This window comes from Salarias fasciatus, chromosome 13 (genome assembly GCF_902148845.1).
Source record: "Salarias fasciatus chromosome 13, fSalaFa1.1, whole genome shotgun sequence".
NCBI lineage: Eukaryota > Metazoa > Chordata > Actinopteri > Blenniiformes > Blenniidae > Salarias > Salarias fasciatus.
The window spans coordinates 3,036,997-3,055,361 of NC_043757.1; the positions used below are offsets into that span (position 1 = coordinate 3,036,997).

The window sequence follows — 18,365 nt, forward strand, 5'->3', positions numbered from 1 at the left end:
CCCGAGGAGGCTTGTAAATTTGCTGTGGAAACTCCCAGAATGTCAAATCTTTTTGCTAACAGACGCACTCCTTCACCGACCTCCTCTCACACCGAGTCGTTCAGGTCTGAGAGTCCAAAATCTGCCAGGTCCTTCCTGAGAGAATCCCAGCCATATGCAACTCTGCATGGACAAAGCTCTTCAGAAACCGTGCAGACAGGAATCAGGAACCATGGTTTTAAAACGGACAAATCAACACCTCAAACTAAACCAGGATGCATCTCTCCCCTGCTCTCCCAGAGAGACCTCCCTGCACCAGCCTCTCCGGCTTTACTGGCTCGACTGCACCGCACAGACAGCTCCCAGTCGCCGGTACTGGATCCACGGCAGCAGCGAGGTTCCTCTGCCTCCCAGGAGATGTCCACGTTGCATCGCTACCAGCTGCCGCAGTACAAAGGAGACCACAAGTCACCCGGTGTGGAGCGGAGGCAGTGCGTCCAACTGTTGGACCAGCCGCCAAGAGACTGCTCCAGTGTCTCCCAAAGACTCACCCACCACAATAAAGACGCGTCTCCCGTGAGCTGGACCTCCAGACAGCAGGAGTGGAAGGAGGCAAGACAAACCCGAGATGGAGACCACCACCAAATCCACCCATCCAGACTTCTCACCCCGCACAGATCGGAGTACAGCAGCGAGGACTCGGGACACAGAGCAGTCGGGACGTCCGAGTACCAGAGGCCGACTTTCAGCATGTCCACAGACCAAAGAGAAGAAGGTCTGGATCACAGCAGGCTGGCTGGGTCCTCGTCTCAGAGCTCCAGCGGGGTGACGGGCAGCCTGGGGGACACGTCCCCGCTGGACAGACATGATAGCCCGTCTCCTGAAACCTCCAGTCAGTCCAGCCATGGGACAGCAGAGGGCAGCTCCAGGATGCAGGTCGGAGTGTGTGCATGTGTGAGTGTGAGTGAGTGTGAGTGAGTGTGAGTGAGTGTGAGTGAGTGTGCGTGAGTGTGCGTGAGTGTGCGTGAGTGTGCGTGAGTGTGTGTGAGTGTGTTTTTATATTGTTTAGAATAAATAGTAAAATAATCATACAAAACCGGAGCCCCTCCTCCTGTGTCTTTTCATCACTTACAGATTAAATTTGAAATCTGAAGACACACGCACACACACACACACAAGCACACACACACACACACACACACACACACACACACACACACACACACAGGCCTCTAAATATATATAATAAGAAATATATTAAGCATAGCTCGAAATATACTGCAATGTATTGTGAAATTTACAAATAATTGCCTCTTTCGATATGTTATAATATCTTGGAAAATATAAATGTTAAAGGTGCTGTAGGCAGGATTTTGCTAGTCAATGCTAATTTTTCTGTGTTTTCTTTGGATTAAATGTTAGAGTATCCATTGATAATCCTTTAGGAGTGTAGTATAATTGCACTACCGTGAGGGTGCAGCGTTTCCATCTGTGTCTGTTCTGAGCTGAAAAGGAATCTCGACAGCTCCAGGTATCTTTGACCAATCAGAAGAGCCCCTGAGGCTCTAACCATGATTGGTTGAGGGGCGTTCGTCACACGTTCTTGTGGGAGGGGCTTAACTTGCGCAAGGATTGATTTCAGAGAAAACAGGACAGAATTGGCTGTGCTGAGTTTCAAATCACCATCTTAGATGGATCAAATCGCCATCTTGCTTAGATAAACCTAAGCAAGATGGCGGAGATGCTGAATCCTGCCTACAGCACCTTTAAATCTCTTATATGGGAATATATTGCATGATATTTTCCAGCATTCTGCAATATATTTCATAAGGGTCATTGTAAGCATCATTATGTTCATCAGTGATGGCTCCAGCTGCAGTGGAAGTAAATACTGGATTATAAAGTAATTACTCATGTCACTGATCTAATAACAGATTACTTTGAAGTAATGTTTTACTCGGTTCAAGATCACAGATGTGGATCCGCCTCTATTGGGACTGCTCACTCGGGAAAATGTTAACATTATTAATAGCTGTCTTTTTCTATGTCCAGACAGATTATAGAGCATCTTCCTCCTCTAACATCCAGATTATAGAGCATTTTCCTTCATTAATATCCAGTCATGCAGATTTTAAATATATCTTTGAACGTGTCCTCATCAAACAGACCTTCTTCTACTTCTTTTATTCTTCTTCACCTATCCTCTCGATTTTTTTTTTCTTCTCCTTAGGATAATTTTCTTTGTTTTCTTGGTCATCTTCTTCTACTTTTTAAGATGATTTTATTCGTTGTTCATGGAGGTTTGTTTGCTCCTGCAGTCGGACAGCGGCTCGGTCACATCTTCACGCTCTCAGAGGATTGCTCAGGCGAAGTGGGAGTTTCTGTTTGGAGGTCAGACGGAGGAGAAACGCTGCTTCAGAGGTACAACATGTTCCTACTCTCACCGGGGTTTTTGGGGTTGACTGGTTGACTGATGGTGAGAACAGTGCAGATCTGCTCTGCTATGTAAGCAATCCAGGAAGAACGTGTGCCTGTAATCCCCCAGAGAGTCGGAGGAGGTCCTGAAGATTTTTACAGGGTCCCTCTGGGAGACTCTGAGCTGTTATCCGGGAATCCGCCTGTACGCAGACGACTCTCCTCCCTCTCTGAGCGTAAACAGAACCTCTGAGGAGCCTTAAGCCAATTAGCTGAAGACACAGCTTAGTGTAAGCTTCCGCAGAGCAGAGTACAACTCCTCACATCAGCTTCTCAGAGCGCCCTCAAACGTCCAGCAGGTCCACATCAAGCCCACCACTTCACGCTGAACGTGTCCACACAGCGCGTGAAATTTGTGACAAAAAAAAAAAAAAAAGGCATCTTGCAGAAATCAGAATCTTTGGACAAGTAACCAGGAAATTTTACCAGTCCACAGTGAACTCCACTCATCAACATGTAACTGCTTGCTATTAGATTTATGCTAAAAGTTTCCCCAAATATAATTTCTTCGCCCGCAGTATTTTTGCTTTCACTTTATTTTTCGGGGTTTTTCTAACAGACCATGTTCATTCCCATAAGACCATGGAGTTAGTCAATTATAATCACACTAAAAAACAAAGACATCAGTCTATGAGGAAAAATAAAGAAGAAGAAAAGGATTAAGACCAGCAGCACCAAGCCCACCTTGGTCACATGTTCACATACCCTTCACTTTTAAATGTCCCGGTCACTCTGAGGGAACTTAATCCTGTCAACATATTGAAGGTGAGGACCCCAAATATTGTTGAATTTACTGGACTAGCAAACTGCGAACTTGAAGGTACTTAAAAGAAAATTCTGTTGAGGGAGTGAAGAAGAGTCTTAGAGCTGTCTGTGTTATCACTCTGGGCAGCTGGGTGAATGCTGTCAAAATCCTAAAGCACTGCATGTGACTGCTGCTGATAGTCTGTCGTTGCATTCATACTTATTTTTCCAGGCATTTAGTTATACTTATTTCTATGTGTTTGTCAGGCATGAAGTTTTGAAGTTTTGATGCTTGAAATAAAAACACTGAGAAGTTGTAAGATTTGTTCTGTATTTCACAAATTGAAAACAAAGCGATCTTTTTTCACATTATTAAAAGTTTCTGCTAACTTTTCATGTTAATGAAACAAAATTGTATGAATCTTTAATGTCACAAACAAAAATTTACAAAAGTCAACTGATACAATAAAGAAGGTTGTCTGTTTAGCAACGGGCTTTAAATGCTGTCACGCTAACATTCTCTAACTCCTGAAACCAGAAGACGTCCTGGTACTGAACCCTGTGGGACGCCTTCGGATTTTGAAATAGGACCATTTTATCCTCCTGCAGACGCTCCGTCCACGACGCCTCCGACCAGCACCTCGCCCAGCCCCACCCCTCCCTCCTCCCTCCGTCTGACAGCAGCCAATCAGAGGAGGGGGCGGGACAGCGGGGGCCGAAAGCTGTCCCACCACGAGGTCCGGCAGATCGAGGTGGAGTTGCTAAGCACCAACTCTCAAAGCTCCAACCCCAGGACGGGCATTATCCGGAGGACCATCAAGTACTCGGAGACAGACCTGGACGCCGTCCCGCTGCGCTGCTACCGGGAGACGGACCTGGACGAGGTGAGCTGGTCTCTGCTGGTCTGTGCTGGTCTCTGCTGGTCTGTGCTGGTCTTTGCTGGTCTGTGCTGGTCTGGGATGTTAAACCTGTGGTTGTTGCGGTGCAGGTGATGCGGGCGGAAGCGGAGGCAGCTGAGGATGCGGACTCGGCCTTCAGCAGCAACCGCAGCTTCAGCTCAGCCAACGCTTCTTCCAAAGGCCAGGCCAGCAGGGCAAAGGAGGTGAACGGGGCGGCGGAGGAGGATGAGGAGGACGAGGAGGAGCAGGAGGAGGAGGAGGAAGGCGTGGTGAGCTGGGCCAGCGTCAGGATGCAGGGAGACAAACAGAGACAGAGAGCTGCTAAGGAGGAGGCCGAGGTGCTGAGCCTGCTGCTCAAAGGGTGAGACCACGTCAGGGTCCTCCAGCCCCTGCTGGACTCCACGGTCCTCCTTCTGATCTCTGCTGCTCTCACCTCCTGCAGGTCTCTGGAGGCCTCGTCCGACTCCCACGGAGGCCTCAAGTCTCCGATCTCTGTCGGCAGCCCTCGCAGACCTTCCGACAGCAACCTGGACTCCTTCAGCCGGCACTTCGAGAGCATCATGGAGTCCCACCGGGCCAAAGGGACCTCCTACAGCAGCCTGGACAGCGTGGACCTGCTGACCTCCGGGTCCACCTCCGTCTTCACCTTTGACCTGCCAACACTGACGCCTGAGATTCAGGTAGGACCCGGCACCAATCCACCGAGTCCCGATGGACTGAGTCCTGATCTCACATCAAGTCTTGACCTTGGATATAAATGAAATATCCTGTAAGCTAGCTTGGTGTTCAGAGCTGCAGAGGAAGAGGACAGAACTTCCTGTCAGGTGACATCAAGCAGCGACTGTCCACGTGAAGACAAAATGTCCCTGTGTCCTCTGCTCACACACTGTGAAGGCGTTTCCTCTGTGGCTCTGATAACTGTGCTAACTTAAAGCTATGTGGTGAGAGTGTGTGTGTGTTGACGGTCTGTCTGTCCCTGTGTGTCTTTTACTTTGAAGAGCTGTCCTTCTCAGCTTCCTTTTGTTGTCTTTCTGTCTTCAGAGTCAAATCTGTGCGAGTGCCAAGCAGATCATTGAGCTGAGCTTCGCCCCGCTGTCCCGCCCCGCCCCCTCCGGCCCCCCCGAGACGTCCCGCTCAGAGATCAGCCTCTGTGTGGGGGAGACCCCGCCCAGAGGGGGCTCCCAGGACGACTCGGGCCCCCCGACACGCTCCAGGTCAGAGAGGGAGTCATCACGTCGCTCCGTCCTCAGAGACGGCTTCAGGAAGGCCAGCTCGGTGCCGGCGCTGCACGGCAGCTCCAGGTGAGTCCCAGCAGGGGTCCAAATCCCCTGAGAGGTCCAAATCTGCCCCCTCCGACAAGAACAACCCCAACAAAAGAATCTGGACAATGTCCTGTTTCCAGTGTCTTTCCTGAGTGAAACCACCTGCAGTGAATGACATCAGCCACCAGGTGGCAGCACAGGGTCATTTCTCACTGGTCCTCTCAGACATCTCTCCCCTCTTTTACTGTCGGCTCTCCATACCCTCTGTAACCATGACTCAGCATCATTTCAGTCATTACCGCTCGGTGTTTGCGATGTTTAGCTGAGCCAGCGGCTGGAGCGTGCGAGCTGGATGTCGTTCGTTGCTGTTGAGGCGTTCACCCATCGTTTTCAGCTCCTCCGCAGCTTTCAGCTGCGCTGTCACACAGCCTGTGTTTAACCGTGACTCAGCCGCCGATTATTCAGGGCGCTGCAGCGCTGCTTCATCCGAACTGACTCCCACACTCGGAGGATGACTCGGCACCGGCATCAAGCTGTGACGGAGCCATGAGTCAGCAGAAATCTGCTCATCACCTTCAGCAGACACATCTGTCACAACCGTGTCTCATCGCCATCACTACCGCATCTATAAACATTCCACTCTCTTCAACAGGCTCTCTCCCCGTCCTCCTCCTCCCTGGCGTTCATGCAGATCTTTTGCATCCGCTCGGTGGCTGTGTTACCCTCTGACCTCTGACCTGTGGCCTGCTGTGAGTTTGACAGTTTCCTCTGAGGAGTCAGATCGGTGGTTGAGCTGCGGAGCTGAAGCTCTCGTTTCATGAACGTGGGGCTGCAGACATTCTGTGAAGAGCCTGAGAAACGTTGGTCTTCTCAGAGGTGCTGCTCAGATGGATCATGTTTTTCAGGTTTGGGACTCCTTTGAGAAAAATGAGAAGATTTCACTTGGTATTTGTGGAATTGGGTTTGCTGGAGGTGAATTTTTTAAAGAACTTATGTGAACTGTTGATGTTTGGAGGTGGAGTTTGTGTGTTTGGTTAGTTATTGCAGTTTAGGTGGAGTTTGAATGATTAAGGTGGAGTTTGAGTGTGTGTAGGTGGTTTAGATGGAGTTTGTGTGGTATTAGGTGGTGTTTGGGTGGTTTAGCTGGACTTTAGGTATTTGGGTAGTTAAGGGCAGGTTTTCATGGTTGTAGGTAGAGTTTAGGTGGAGTTTGCTCGGCTGGAGCAGCTCTTGGAGGATCTCTGGAGCTGTCTTTGTTTTTCGGAGCGACTGAGACAGAAAAAGAAACTTCCAGGAAGCTGGACGGAGTGAGAGGAAGGTACGAGGAGACAAAGAGAGGAAGGAGAAGAGGAGAAGGAGGGGCCACTGGGGGTCAGACGGGGAGGAAAGTTGCTCCTCCTTCCCCCTCAGAGTAGGAGAGGAACCGGCTTGTGGAGGAGGAGGAGGGAGTAGACGAGCCGACTGAACACAGAGAAAGTGCAGTGAAGTTTATGAGAGGGAAAACCGGCTGAGGACTTTACAGACCGACGAGGAGGAAGGAGAAGGAAAGAGGAGGAGAAGCAGTGAGGAGGAGAATTGGGAAGGAGCAGTGAGGAGGAGGAAGTAAAGGGGGAATAGGGAGCAGTGCAGAGGAAGAAAGAGGAATGAGAAGAAGGAATGAGGAGAAGCGAGGAGGAGGAAAGCGCACCGAGGAGGCGGCGGCGGCGGTGATGTCATGGTTGTGATGTCACAGGACTGACACTTGGATGATGGACTTGGTTTCCCACGGTTACGCCCTGATGACTGGTGATTGGTGGCTGGGCTGAACGAGTGGGCGTGGCCGCGTCGCCATGGCGAGCTACCTTCTGTGCTGGGGGGGGCGGGGCTCTGGAAGACAGGTACCTTTACGCCCCGCCCTACCCGGCTGTGTACAGGTGAGTCGTCTCGTGACAGAATGCAGCGGCGGAGGCAGAACGTCGCAGAGGCCACTCTTCACACGACTAAAGCTTGGTCCAGCCTGGCGTGGAGCTGGAGTACGGTCAGATGTGGCGTTTGGCTGATTAAAAGTGGAAGTTGGTGGGATGCAGATGGACGTGGAGGTTGGTTGGTTGGAGGTGGAGTTTGGTCAGGTGGTGGTTGAGTTGGTTTGGCCTCTGCTGAGCCTTCTTGGTGACAGCTGTGGTGGTTGTCCAGGAGAGCTCAGCAGAGAGGACAGCAAGGAACCTGAAGGCCCAGGCCCTCTCCACCTGAAGGTCCAGACCTTCTCCTCACACTCCCCATTGACGTGGAGGAGGTCCAGGTCCGATGTCTTCCTCCTGACCTCCACAGTGACCTCCTTGGTTTTTGTGGTGTTCAGCTCCAGATTTCTTTTTGAACCCCAGACTGTCAACTTCAGGACCTCCTCCCTGTTGGCTGCCTCTTCCCTCTTTCTCACACACACACACACACACACACACACACACACACACACACACACACACACACAGGAGACATTGGCAAAGTGTCTTCTGCAGGATTTTAAGTTGGAGAGATTGTGTTCTTTCTGACTGTTCTGAGTGTGAACCCTGAGGATCGAGTTCCTTCAGTGGATTTGTGGGTGAATTTGTGTTGTGGTTTCTGTCAGAGGGACACACCCTGTCTCTCTCTCTCTCTCTCTTTCTCTCTCTCTCTCTCTCTCTCTCTCTCTCGCTCCATCTGCATCTCTCTCTCTCTGTGTCTGTCTCTCTTTCACTCCATCTCTGTCGCTCTCTCCCTCTGTGTCCCTCTCTCTCTCTGTCCAGCTGTCTTACAGCTCTCTTTCTCTCTGTCTCTCTTTCTCTACATCTGTCTGTCTGTCTCTGTCTCTCTCTCTCTCTCTGTCTGTCTCTTTCTCTCAGTCTGTCTGTCTCTGTCTCTCTCTCCCTCGGTGTTTCTCTCTGTCTGTTCGGCAGTGTACATCTCTCTCTCTATGTCTCTCTCTCTCGCTCTCTCTCTCTTTCTCTCTGTCTCTCTGCCTTTCTCCCTCTGTGTCTCTCTCTCTCGCTCCCTCTCTCTCCATCTGTCTCCGACTCTCCGTCTGTCCTTCCTCGTCTCGGTGACTCATTGTTTTGAAGTTTTCTGCTTCTGGAGCAAACCAATGTGCATGCAGAGCGGGGGTGTCCACGTGTCCATTTGTCTGGTGTGAGGCTCCACCTCCTCCTCCTCCTCCTTCCTCCTCCTCCTCCTTCTTCCTCCTCCTCCGCCTGAAATATATGAGACCACAAGTTTCATCTTTGATCCCAAAGAGTTACACACACTCAAATTATGTGAGTAAGACATGAGTCCTCGAGGGGGAAACAACTGAAACCGTTGGAACCACAAACGCTGAAAAACGCTCAAAGAGCTGTGAATTCTTTTCAAAAACCTTGGAACTCTTTGAATGTGTCCCGGCGTTGTGAGGAGCAGTCTGTAGCGTCCAGCCTGTCCTCAGATTGTCTTCTGACGCTGAACAGTGACTCACTCCACCCTCTGCTGGTCAGAAGTGGTATGGCAGCACAGGACATGTTCGGAAGCTTAGTCTTTCTTCCCATCTGATGTGTGTGTATGTGTGTTTTGTGTTCAGGGAGCGTCCGGTAAATCGCCCTCCGGAGCTCCTTTACCCTCAGGCTGACGTAGCCGAGCGTCTGGCACTCGGCGGCAGCGACGACGCGCTAGCTAACGGGACGAAGGCCGACCTGCAGGCTGCCAAACGGCTCGCGAAACGCCTCTACAGCCTGGACGGCTTCAGGAAGTCTGACGTGGCACGCCACCTGGGCAAGAAGTCAGTGTGTGTGTTTGTGTGTGTGTGTGTGTGTGTGTGTGTGTGTGTGTGTGTATGCTCGCTCACAGTGAACTGTGATGTACTGTACCTGAAATGACTGACTCTGTGTTTGTGTGTGCAGTAATGACTTCAGCCAGATGGTGGCAGAAGAGTATCTGAGTAACTTCGATTTCACCGGTCTGAACATCGACCAGGCGCTCAGGTCAGTCACACAAAGAGAGAAAGAAGACAACAACAACACAATAAAACAATAAAACAGCAAAAAAAAAGAAATAGCAGATCAACGACCCAACAAACGATAATAAATCAGTGGGTTAACCAGGTGAACTGTGGAGTTAACCAGGAGCCTGTGTTCGGAAGCTGGACTAACTTGCCCTGGATATCTGTCTGTTCTCTGAGTTGACTCCCCTACACATTTGCAACCGTTGATAAGCGGTGCTACGAAGCCTGCACGTAGATGAGGCGGAGTTTGTTGCAGCATCTGGACAATCACAAACTTAGGGAAGTCCCAAAAAGCAATGTATTTGACTGCACAGATAAGACAAATTCATCCAATATCATCCAATCCTAAAGCAGCACTGTCGCTGCGACAAAACCAGGAGGGTCCAAAAAGGTTAATTGGTCTTCCAAGTTATAATCCAAAACAAAGGTTCTTTTCCAAAGACCAGAGAGGTATTTTGTTATTTACCTGACGGTTTCGGCAGCTGTCAGCTGTCTTCTTCAGAGTGTCACGTGATGTTGTGACGTATCTTGTCAGCTGATTTATACAATATTATTTATAATAGCACCAAAACCTGTATAAATCAGCTGACAAGATACGTCACAACAACATCATGTGACACTCTGAAGAAGACAGCTGACAGCTGCCGAAACCGTCAGGTAAATAACAAAATACCTCTCTGGTCTTTGGAAAAGAACCTTTGTTTTGGAAAAACCAGGAGGGAATGCTGGCAGAATGGCCGACCGACTGTGTTTGGTGTTGGAACATTAATTCCTCACCGCGATTCACCTGTTAAGAAGTGAACCAGCATCGTAGGATGGGAAACCCAGACGAACCCTGAAGTTGCCTCCATAAGAGAGAATCCAGTGTCTGCTGCTGTGTTGCAGGTTGTTTCTCCGACAGTTTGCACTGATGGGAGAAACTCAGGAGAGAGAGAGAGTCCTGGTTCATTTCTCCAGAAGGTTCAGACAGTGTAACCCGGACTGGCTCCAGACTGAAGGTACCAAACCCGTCCGTCTGTCTCCGTCTCCCTCCTGGCTGTATGCTACCTGTCGGTCGGTCTAACCTGTCTGTCTCTCACCTGTCTTCCCCCAGACAGCGTCCACACTCTGACGTGCGCCGTCATGTTGCTGAACACAGATCTCCATGGAAACGTGAGTCTCGGTTTGATATGGTTACAAACTTTCCGAGTCGTCTTGATTGGCTGTCCAACAGGAAGTTCTTATATGGTGGGATGAGGGGGACTGCTTCACTGTGTGATGACGGTGTGTGTGTGTGTGTGTGTGTGTGTGTGTGTGCGTGTGCGTGTTGCAGAATGTGGGGAAGAGGATGTCCTGCAGTCAGTTCATCTCAAACCTTGAAGGACTCAACAACGGCAATAATTTCCCCAAAGAACTGTTGAAGGTACACACACATGCATGCACACACATGCGCGCACACACACACACACACACACACACACACACACACACACACACACAAAAAAACACACACACACACACACCATCATAATGCATTTACATTCAGCTCTGTGACTTCTGCGATGACTGACACCCCCGAGCTGAGCGGGAGGCGGGCTCAAACCTCCGTTCCAGCCTGTGAGTGGCTGCCGCTGCTGGGAGAAAATGCGCATTGAGAAAGTGAGGGAAAAAAGAGCGAGGAAGAGGAGGAGGAGGAGGAGGAGGAGGAGAGTGAAGACCACCTGCAGCAGAAACTCTCCTCCAGTCTTCTGCCTCCCTCTCCTGTCCTCTCCCCCCCCCCCCCCCCCCCCCCCCCCCCCCCCCCGTTTCATCACTTTGTTGGGGCTCTGGATGAAAGTGACGTCAGTTTTGGGGTCTCTCTGTCTCCCCCTCCCTCCCTCCCTCCCTCCCTGTCCCTCTCCCTCCCTTCCTCCCTCTCTCTCTATCTCTCTCTCTCTCTCTCTCTCCTCTCTCTCCCTGTCTCTCCATCCCTCTCTCTCCCTCTATCTCTGTCTCCCCCTCCCTCTCTCCCTCACTCTCGTTCTCTTTCTCTCCCTACCTCGTTCTCTCTCCCTCCCTCGCTCGCTCTGCCTCTCTCCTCTTCGTTTCTTTTTTGGACGGTCGGATTCTTCAGCGGCTGCTGATGCGTCTCCTCCTCCGCCGTGTCCTCCTCCGTCACACAGCTTTATTTTGGGCGTCGGGGTTCTCCTTCTCTTCCTCCATTGCCTCCTCCTGCAAGACGCTGCCTTCAGCATCTTCACACAGCGCGCAAGAAGCTGCAGGACTGACGCCTGTCGCCGTGGCGACGGGCTGAAGTGTGTGTGTGTGTGTGTCTGTCTGTCTGTGTGTGCTGTGTGTTTGTTTCTGTGTGGAGTGTGTGTGTCTGTGTCTGGTGTGTGTCTGTGTGTCTGTTTGTGATTTTGTGTTTGTGTGTGTGTGTGTGTGTGTGTGTGTGTGTGTGTGTGTGTGTTTTCGCTCCTCCGATAAAGAGGAGGAGCTACAGAGAAAGAACTAGAGAGGAGGAACTAAAAAAAAAAAAAAGGAGGAACTAAAGGGGAGGAGCTACAGAAAGAAGGAACTAAAGGGGAGGAGCTTAAGAGGAGGAGCAACAGAGAAAGAACCAGAGAGGAGGTCCTAAAGAGGAGGAGCTACAGAAGAGGAACTCCCTGCCGCCTCCTCCTCCTGGAGATGATTGGGGTGAACAGTATCCACTCTTCGGGCCGGGTGCGCTCCCGCTCGCTCTGCTCGGTGAGGAGCGGGAGGGAGGCGCGGGACTCGGACCCCTTCAGGTACCCCCGGGCTCCTCGCTCTCGCTCCCTCAAACCGCTGGCGTTCCCCGACCTGCTGGGGAAGACTCAGGACGCCCCGAAACACCAGAGGCACAAGAAGAAGGTAGAAGAAGGCCCAGGATGTAACGGGGCAGCAGGGGGCAGCAGGGGGCAGGAGGGGGCAACCACACACACTGCTGCACACAAACACACACACACTGTAACACACGTTTTTTTGTTTCCCTGCAGACCCTGTACAGCTCCATCAAGAACGAGAAGCTACAATGGACCATGTGAGTTAAAGTGTGTGTGTTACTGTGTGTGTGTTACGTTGTGTGTTGTGTGTTTAAAGTGTATGATGGAGCAGGTGAGCCAATCAGGTCCAGGCTGCTCTCTGATTGGCCCTCCTCGCGTTATCAGCCAATCACTAACGTCCTCGTGCAAATCGGACAGTTTTCCAACGGGCCAATCAGCTGAAGTCCCTGGTTTCCATGGTGATTCAGAGACTGAGACCCAATGAACAGAGTGTGACGGGAGAAAGTGCCACCCTTCCCCCCACCCACTCTTCAGAGGGTTCTCAGTTCTCTGACCTGGCACCACCCAGCTGACCACCCCTGACCCCTGACCCCTGACCCCTGACCATCCTGATCAGTCAGGAAGTGACGTTCCCTATGGGTCCTCCGCAGTGATGAAGAGGAGCTGAGGAAGTCCATGTCCGAGTTGGCCGACGCTCGCACAGACTCCGCCTCCCACACCATGAGGCGCCTGGTTGGTGGGAACCCGCTGGTGGGCGTGGCCCAGCAGGCAGACGCCGAGCTGTATAAAAGCGGCTTCCTGGTTCGCAAAGTCCACGCCGACCCGGACGGGAAGAGAAGTAAGCCCCTCCCACTTCCGGGACTCGCACCGATATTACCATGTGACGAGCGACGTGTAATTATTGACATGTTCCCAGTAACTTATCAGTAATACATATGCTCCCATGATGCTCTGCTTCCCGCAGCTCCGCGGGGAAAACGAGGCTGGAAGGCTTTCTACGGCGTTCTGAAGGGTCTGATTCTCTACCTGCAGAAGGTAAAGAGAACCTCATCATCCTCTTCTCTTCCTGCTGTCTGTAGAACATCTGTGAACTTCGCTGTTCTCCTCCTCACATCTAGAGAACATCTGTGAATTTTCTGTTCTCCTCACATCTGTAGAACATCTGAACTCCTCCGTTCTCACACCTGCGGAACATTTGTGAGCAGCTCAGTGAAATAATGGAGGTTCTTGAAATGTTCTCCAATAAACTAAAAGTAAAGTTTCCAATGTGACAGTCGTCGCAGGTTTTACTGAGGCGATGTGGACACGCTCACCCGCCGTGTTGCTGCTCTGGTTCAAAGAGGATTTGAGGCTCCTCCCCCTGACTGCTTTCTCGTCTGTGATTGGCAGGAGGAGTACCGGCCGGAGCGCGAAGTGACGGAGGAGGACGTGAAGAACGCCGTGTCGGTGCATCACTCTCTGGCCATGCGAGCCGCTGACTACAGAAAGAGACCCAATGTGTTCTACCTGAGGACGGCGGACTGGAGGGTGTTCCTGTTCCAGGCCCCGTGAGTGGCTCAACGCCGGGCCCAACTCGGTGTCCAACGCGACGTCTCCACGTCGTGACGCTGTCTCCGTGTCCCCCCAGGAACCCTGAGCAGATGCACTCCTGGATCACTCGCATCAACGTGGTGGCGGCCATGTTCTCCGCTCCTCCGTTCCCGGCTGCCATCGGTTCTCAGAAGAGGTTCAGCCGACCTCTGTTACCGGGATCCAACACCAAGCTGTCCCAGGTCCACCACCTCTCCACTCCTCTGTCCGTCCTCCACTTCCTCATCTTCCCCTCCTCTGTGTCTCACTGTGTGTCTCTCTGTGTCCCCCGCAGGACGAGCAGGTCAAATCCCACGAGAGTCGCTTCCGAGCCGTTTCCTCCGAGCTGGCCGAGCTCGCCACCACCTCCCCCGACAGGAAGGTCAAAGGCCGTGAGCAGGAAGAGCATAAACTGCGGAAAGAGTACCTTGAGTTTGAGGTGAGGAGCACTGGGGACACTCTGCTGTCCCCTGGTGGGCCACCAGTGCAACTGCACCCACACAGAGACACGTTTCAGAAGCCACGTCTGAAACATAGAGGTGGTCTTTCATTTGGTGTCTAAACGAAAAGAGATTTCTGTTGTCTGTTGTATCTTATGATGCATTCATGGAGTTTTAACTACATTTCTGAAAAGTGAACATTTTGTTACATTGAACCTATTTTTGTACCTGATTTTAAAAGTTTTGTTCCTCTTTTCAAGCGTTTTTTGTTGACAGTTTTGAAATTTTAGCTGTTTTAGCCATTTTACCTCTTTTTAAACAGTTTTCTATGCTTACTTCCTGCCATATTTCATTTTATTATGTTAGAAATTGTAGACATTTCAGGTTTTTTAAGCTGTTCTATCATTTTTCCCCATTTCTTGTGTTTTTTGCTATTTTTCCCAATTTTACTTGAACCTTTTTTAAATCCCTTTTGAACCAAGAGTCATATAATCATTTAAAAATAAGTTAAACGTTTATTCCTGTATCGCGTCGTGAAGGCTTCATGGAGCCGCTACAGAAGGACTAAAGAGCCACATGTGACTCCAGAGCCGCAGGTTGAACACCCTTGTTCTAGTTTGACAAGTTGATCAGCGTGATCTGGTTTCAGAGATGAATATCTGTGTATCATCTACATAACAGTGCAAGTTAATGGAGTGTTTCCTGATATTATTCAAGTCAGGAAGGATGTATAATGTGAAAAGTATAGTTCTGAATACAGAACCCCGTGGAAGTCCATGGTTAACTCTAGCCCGAGTTCAAGAGTCAAAATCAGTTTAGTGTTTAATCCAGATGGTCTGTTCCAGTGTCTACAGTCGAATGTTCTCAGCAAAAATATCAAATGCAGCAGTGAGATCTAACAGGACCAGAACAGAGACCAGTCCTTTCAGGCCAAGTGAAGATCAGCAGTAACTTTGACCACAACTGTCTGTGTGCTCTGATGACCGCTAAAACCTGACTGGAAGGAATCAAGTAGACATTATTTGGACAGAAACAATCTCATAAGCAACTTTCAACAACCTTTTCCAGGATTTTACTAATAAAAGGAAGGTTGGATTTTGACCTGTAACTTGATAACTTGAATTTTGGCAATAGTGAACTAACCTCAGAGAACTGAAACTGATTCTCTCTTCAGTCGGTGAACTCACCATCTTCTTGTCCAATAGAAAACTCGGTACGGGACGTACGCCATGCTGCTGCGGGCGAAGCTGGCCAGCGGTGACGACGACCTGTCTGCGTTCGAGTCGCGGCTGTTTGACGACGGCGGGCTGCAGAGGGCGCACTCCAGCCCCGCGTTGCCGCAGGACACCTCCGCCGCCAAGGAGAAGATACGGGCCAGCAAAAGTCTGAAGGTCACGACCTCGTCTTCAAAGAGCGAGGGCAGTGAGGCGGGCAGGAAGAACAGTGGCAATCAGAGGGCGGAGCCTCAGGGGACGGAGCTGAAGAAGGCGGGTCCTCAGAGGGCGGAGCCTCATCGGGTGGGGCCTCAGAAGGCGGAGCCTCAGAAACAGAACAATAGCGTGGAGGAGGTGCCGTAAACAGGATTCAGCCGAGGAGACACACAGAGAGCATCATGGGAAACATCCTCTTCTGACCTTTTCGTTCTCATCATGATTGGCTGAGACTTTGGTTTCGAGCCTCCTGATTGGCTGGGGAGATTTTCCTCCGGCGCCGAGGCGTTCAGGGGCAGTGGGAGAGGAGACGCTCGTTCAGGAGACCGCTGCCCTGACGTCAGCTCTCGTCCAATCAGCAGCCATGCTTTGTGACAGAATCATTTCAGAGATGGGCGGAGCCTGCGGGTACTTCAGGAACACGGAACAGCTTGGAGAACGTTTCAGGGAACGTTCGCCTCACATGGTGGAACGCGTGTGTGTATGTGTGTGTACATGTGCGTGCGTGCGTGCGTGTGTGTGTGTATCGTGGTACGGAGGCTCACTAGTGACAAACTGCTGAAACAAAGTTTCAGCGGAGTTTGGAGTTTCACCTAATTTTAAAAGTTTTTATTTTTTAAGTTTACCGTTTTCATTTTCATTCATTTTTCTTCATTTTGATCAAATAGATTTTTTAAAAAAGTTTTTCTGCTTCAATTAGCTGAAAGTGTAAATTTTATTTATTGAATGGAAACTTCTTTGTAGTTAAATTCAACAAATGTGGTGAACTAAATTCACAGAAATAATTTGGTGAAATGCGTCAATCAGACTGTTAAGGTTTGATGTGAAAGTAAAAAAAAATAGTTTTAAACTTGTTCAGTTGCTAACGAGCTTCTAACGGCACTTTTTCTCTTTTTGCTGTAAAAACAAGATTGGATCTGTCTGAAATCTCCCCCCTGACCTCTGACTGGTCGATTCAGTCCACACTACATCAAGCATCCATACAGAAACAAAGACGTATGACAGCGACTCTGAAGTTCAGCACAGCTGTGACCAGAACCGTCAAGTCGTTCCAGAAGTACTGAGTTATTCCAGATCCGTCAAGTCATTCCAGTTATTCCTGATATGCTGAGTTATTTCAGATCTGCCAAGTCGCTCCAGATCTGCCAAGTCGTTTCAGAAATGCTGAGTCATTCCATATATGCTGAATCATTCCAGAAATGCTGAGTCATTCCCAATATGCTGAATTATTTCAGATCTGAGCCATTTCAGATCTGCCAAGTTGCTTCAGGTCCGCCGAGTCATTCCAGATCTGCAGAGTCTCATCAGAAATGCTGAGGAAGCTTCGCGTTGTTGAGCTGCAGCAGGAGGACGTCTGGGTGGACGATTTCACGGTGAAGTCAGATCTGTTTGAACCAGGACCTGGACCTGGACCAGGACCTGGAGTGTCCGTCCCCCTGCTGTGAAGACGGTTCTCTCCTCGGCTCCTCTCTTGTTTCCCGCTCACTGTCCGATATCTTGCAGCTTCCAGCTCTTCGTCTGCGTCCAAGTTTGTAAATAAAGTTTGAGAAGCCATAAAGGGGGCGGGGCCAGACTCGCCTGCTCACTGCTTTTTTTTAGACACATTAGAGCAGGAAAGTTAATTTATTGTGTTTGCCTCGCAATCGATAACAAAACCCTGCCGATAGTTTCTGTTTCAGCGTCACAGCGGCGCTAATGTTAGCCGCTAGCTCGCTGTAAATACGTCACAATGTGAAGTTTGTCGTAGTGAAACAACCATTCTGAAGGCTTAGAGGCAAAAATAAAAACCTTTTCAACATTTACTGATTCTGTGAGTTTTTTTTTTCATTCTTGCCGGTAAACACTCTCACATGTTGATTCAGTTCAGCTTTATTTATATGCCTCCAAATAGCACGTAGTCATCAACCAACTATTCAGAAAGTATTCAAAGTAGAGACTGCGTTAGCCTCTCTAATTGAAACTGGGAGCTGGTTCCACATAAGAGGAGCCTGATAGCCGAAAGCTCTGCCTCCCATTCGAGTTTTGGAAACCTAGGAACCTCCAGAAAGCAGCACACATAGCTCCATTTTCACCAAAATGGTTCCAATGCCAGTCCAAAGCGTGTGTTTAAAGCAACACTAAGGAACTTTCAGTTTTCGTTGATTTTGGCAGCACCAGTGGACAAAAGCGGTAGTGTTTTGCCTGACCGAATACTACAGTTCCCATGAGGACTAGCGCGTGGCGTTGTAAAATGCTGCTCCCGGTGGCGTGCTGTCGGAATGAACTCGCCTTCATTTGTTTCCAGTGGCTGTGTGAAGGATGGATAACAACGAGGTAATGAATCTAAATGAATCTAATGGTGGCTAAACAATGTTATATCATGATGTGATGCATGCCATAAAGCAGTCCGCACATTTGGAGTTTTTTAGTGTGCAGGGTTCCTACCACCCTCCTCACAATTGCTTAGTCCAAGTGAAAGCAATACTGACGGCCTCAGGCCGTGACAGAGGGTCATTCAACTAGTTGTAAGTCAATGTGTCATCACAAAAGATATTAAAATGTTTTATTAAGGCTGAAAAGTTCCTTAGTGTAGGTTTAAGGAAATGCAGCAGGGAACTCCTGCAGCAGAACTTCCACCAGCTTAGCCTGGTAAACCAGCCTCACCCACCCACTCCAAATGTGGAGTGGGCGGGGCTGGTTTACAAGGCCACCTTGTTGAGGCACACCTGACTGCAGTCAGGGCTCGTTGCTGGGATTCTACACAAGCCTGGTGAGACGTCAACATTAGCATGCAGGACGTCAGCCCTACAGGACCGCAGTGTAGTAGGCCTGCGTTATATCAACAAG

The 18,365-nt window shown here is 50.0% G+C and overlaps 1 protein-coding gene across 2 annotated transcripts; it reads left to right on the forward strand.

Moving 5' to 3' along the window:
- The first annotated feature begins 443 nt into the window (after positions 1–443).
- LOC115399486 (PH and SEC7 domain-containing protein 1-like) lies at positions 444–17,339 on the forward strand. Of its 2 annotated transcripts, none has more exons than XM_030106895.1 (18): positions 444–939; positions 2,298–2,400; positions 3,808–4,082; positions 4,187–4,458; positions 4,540–4,777; positions 5,139–5,398; positions 8,919–9,116; positions 9,238–9,318; positions 10,224–10,336; positions 10,432–10,490; positions 10,651–10,740; positions 12,314–12,357; positions 12,751–12,938; positions 13,065–13,135; positions 13,490–13,647; positions 13,728–13,872; positions 13,965–14,108; positions 15,315–17,339. In XM_030106895.1, the coding sequence occupies exons 1-18, from the start codon at positions 730–732 to the stop codon at positions 15,684–15,686; spliced, it is 3,021 nt and encodes a 1,006-aa protein (XP_029962755.1). In that variant the 5' UTR covers positions 444–729; the 3' UTR covers positions 15,687–17,339. The 2 variants fall into 2 exon arrangements, with proteins under 2 accessions (XP_029962755.1, XP_029962756.1); XM_030106896.1 differs by having other exon boundaries at positions 444–915.
- The last annotated feature ends 1,026 nt before the right edge of the window (positions 17,340–18,365 follow it).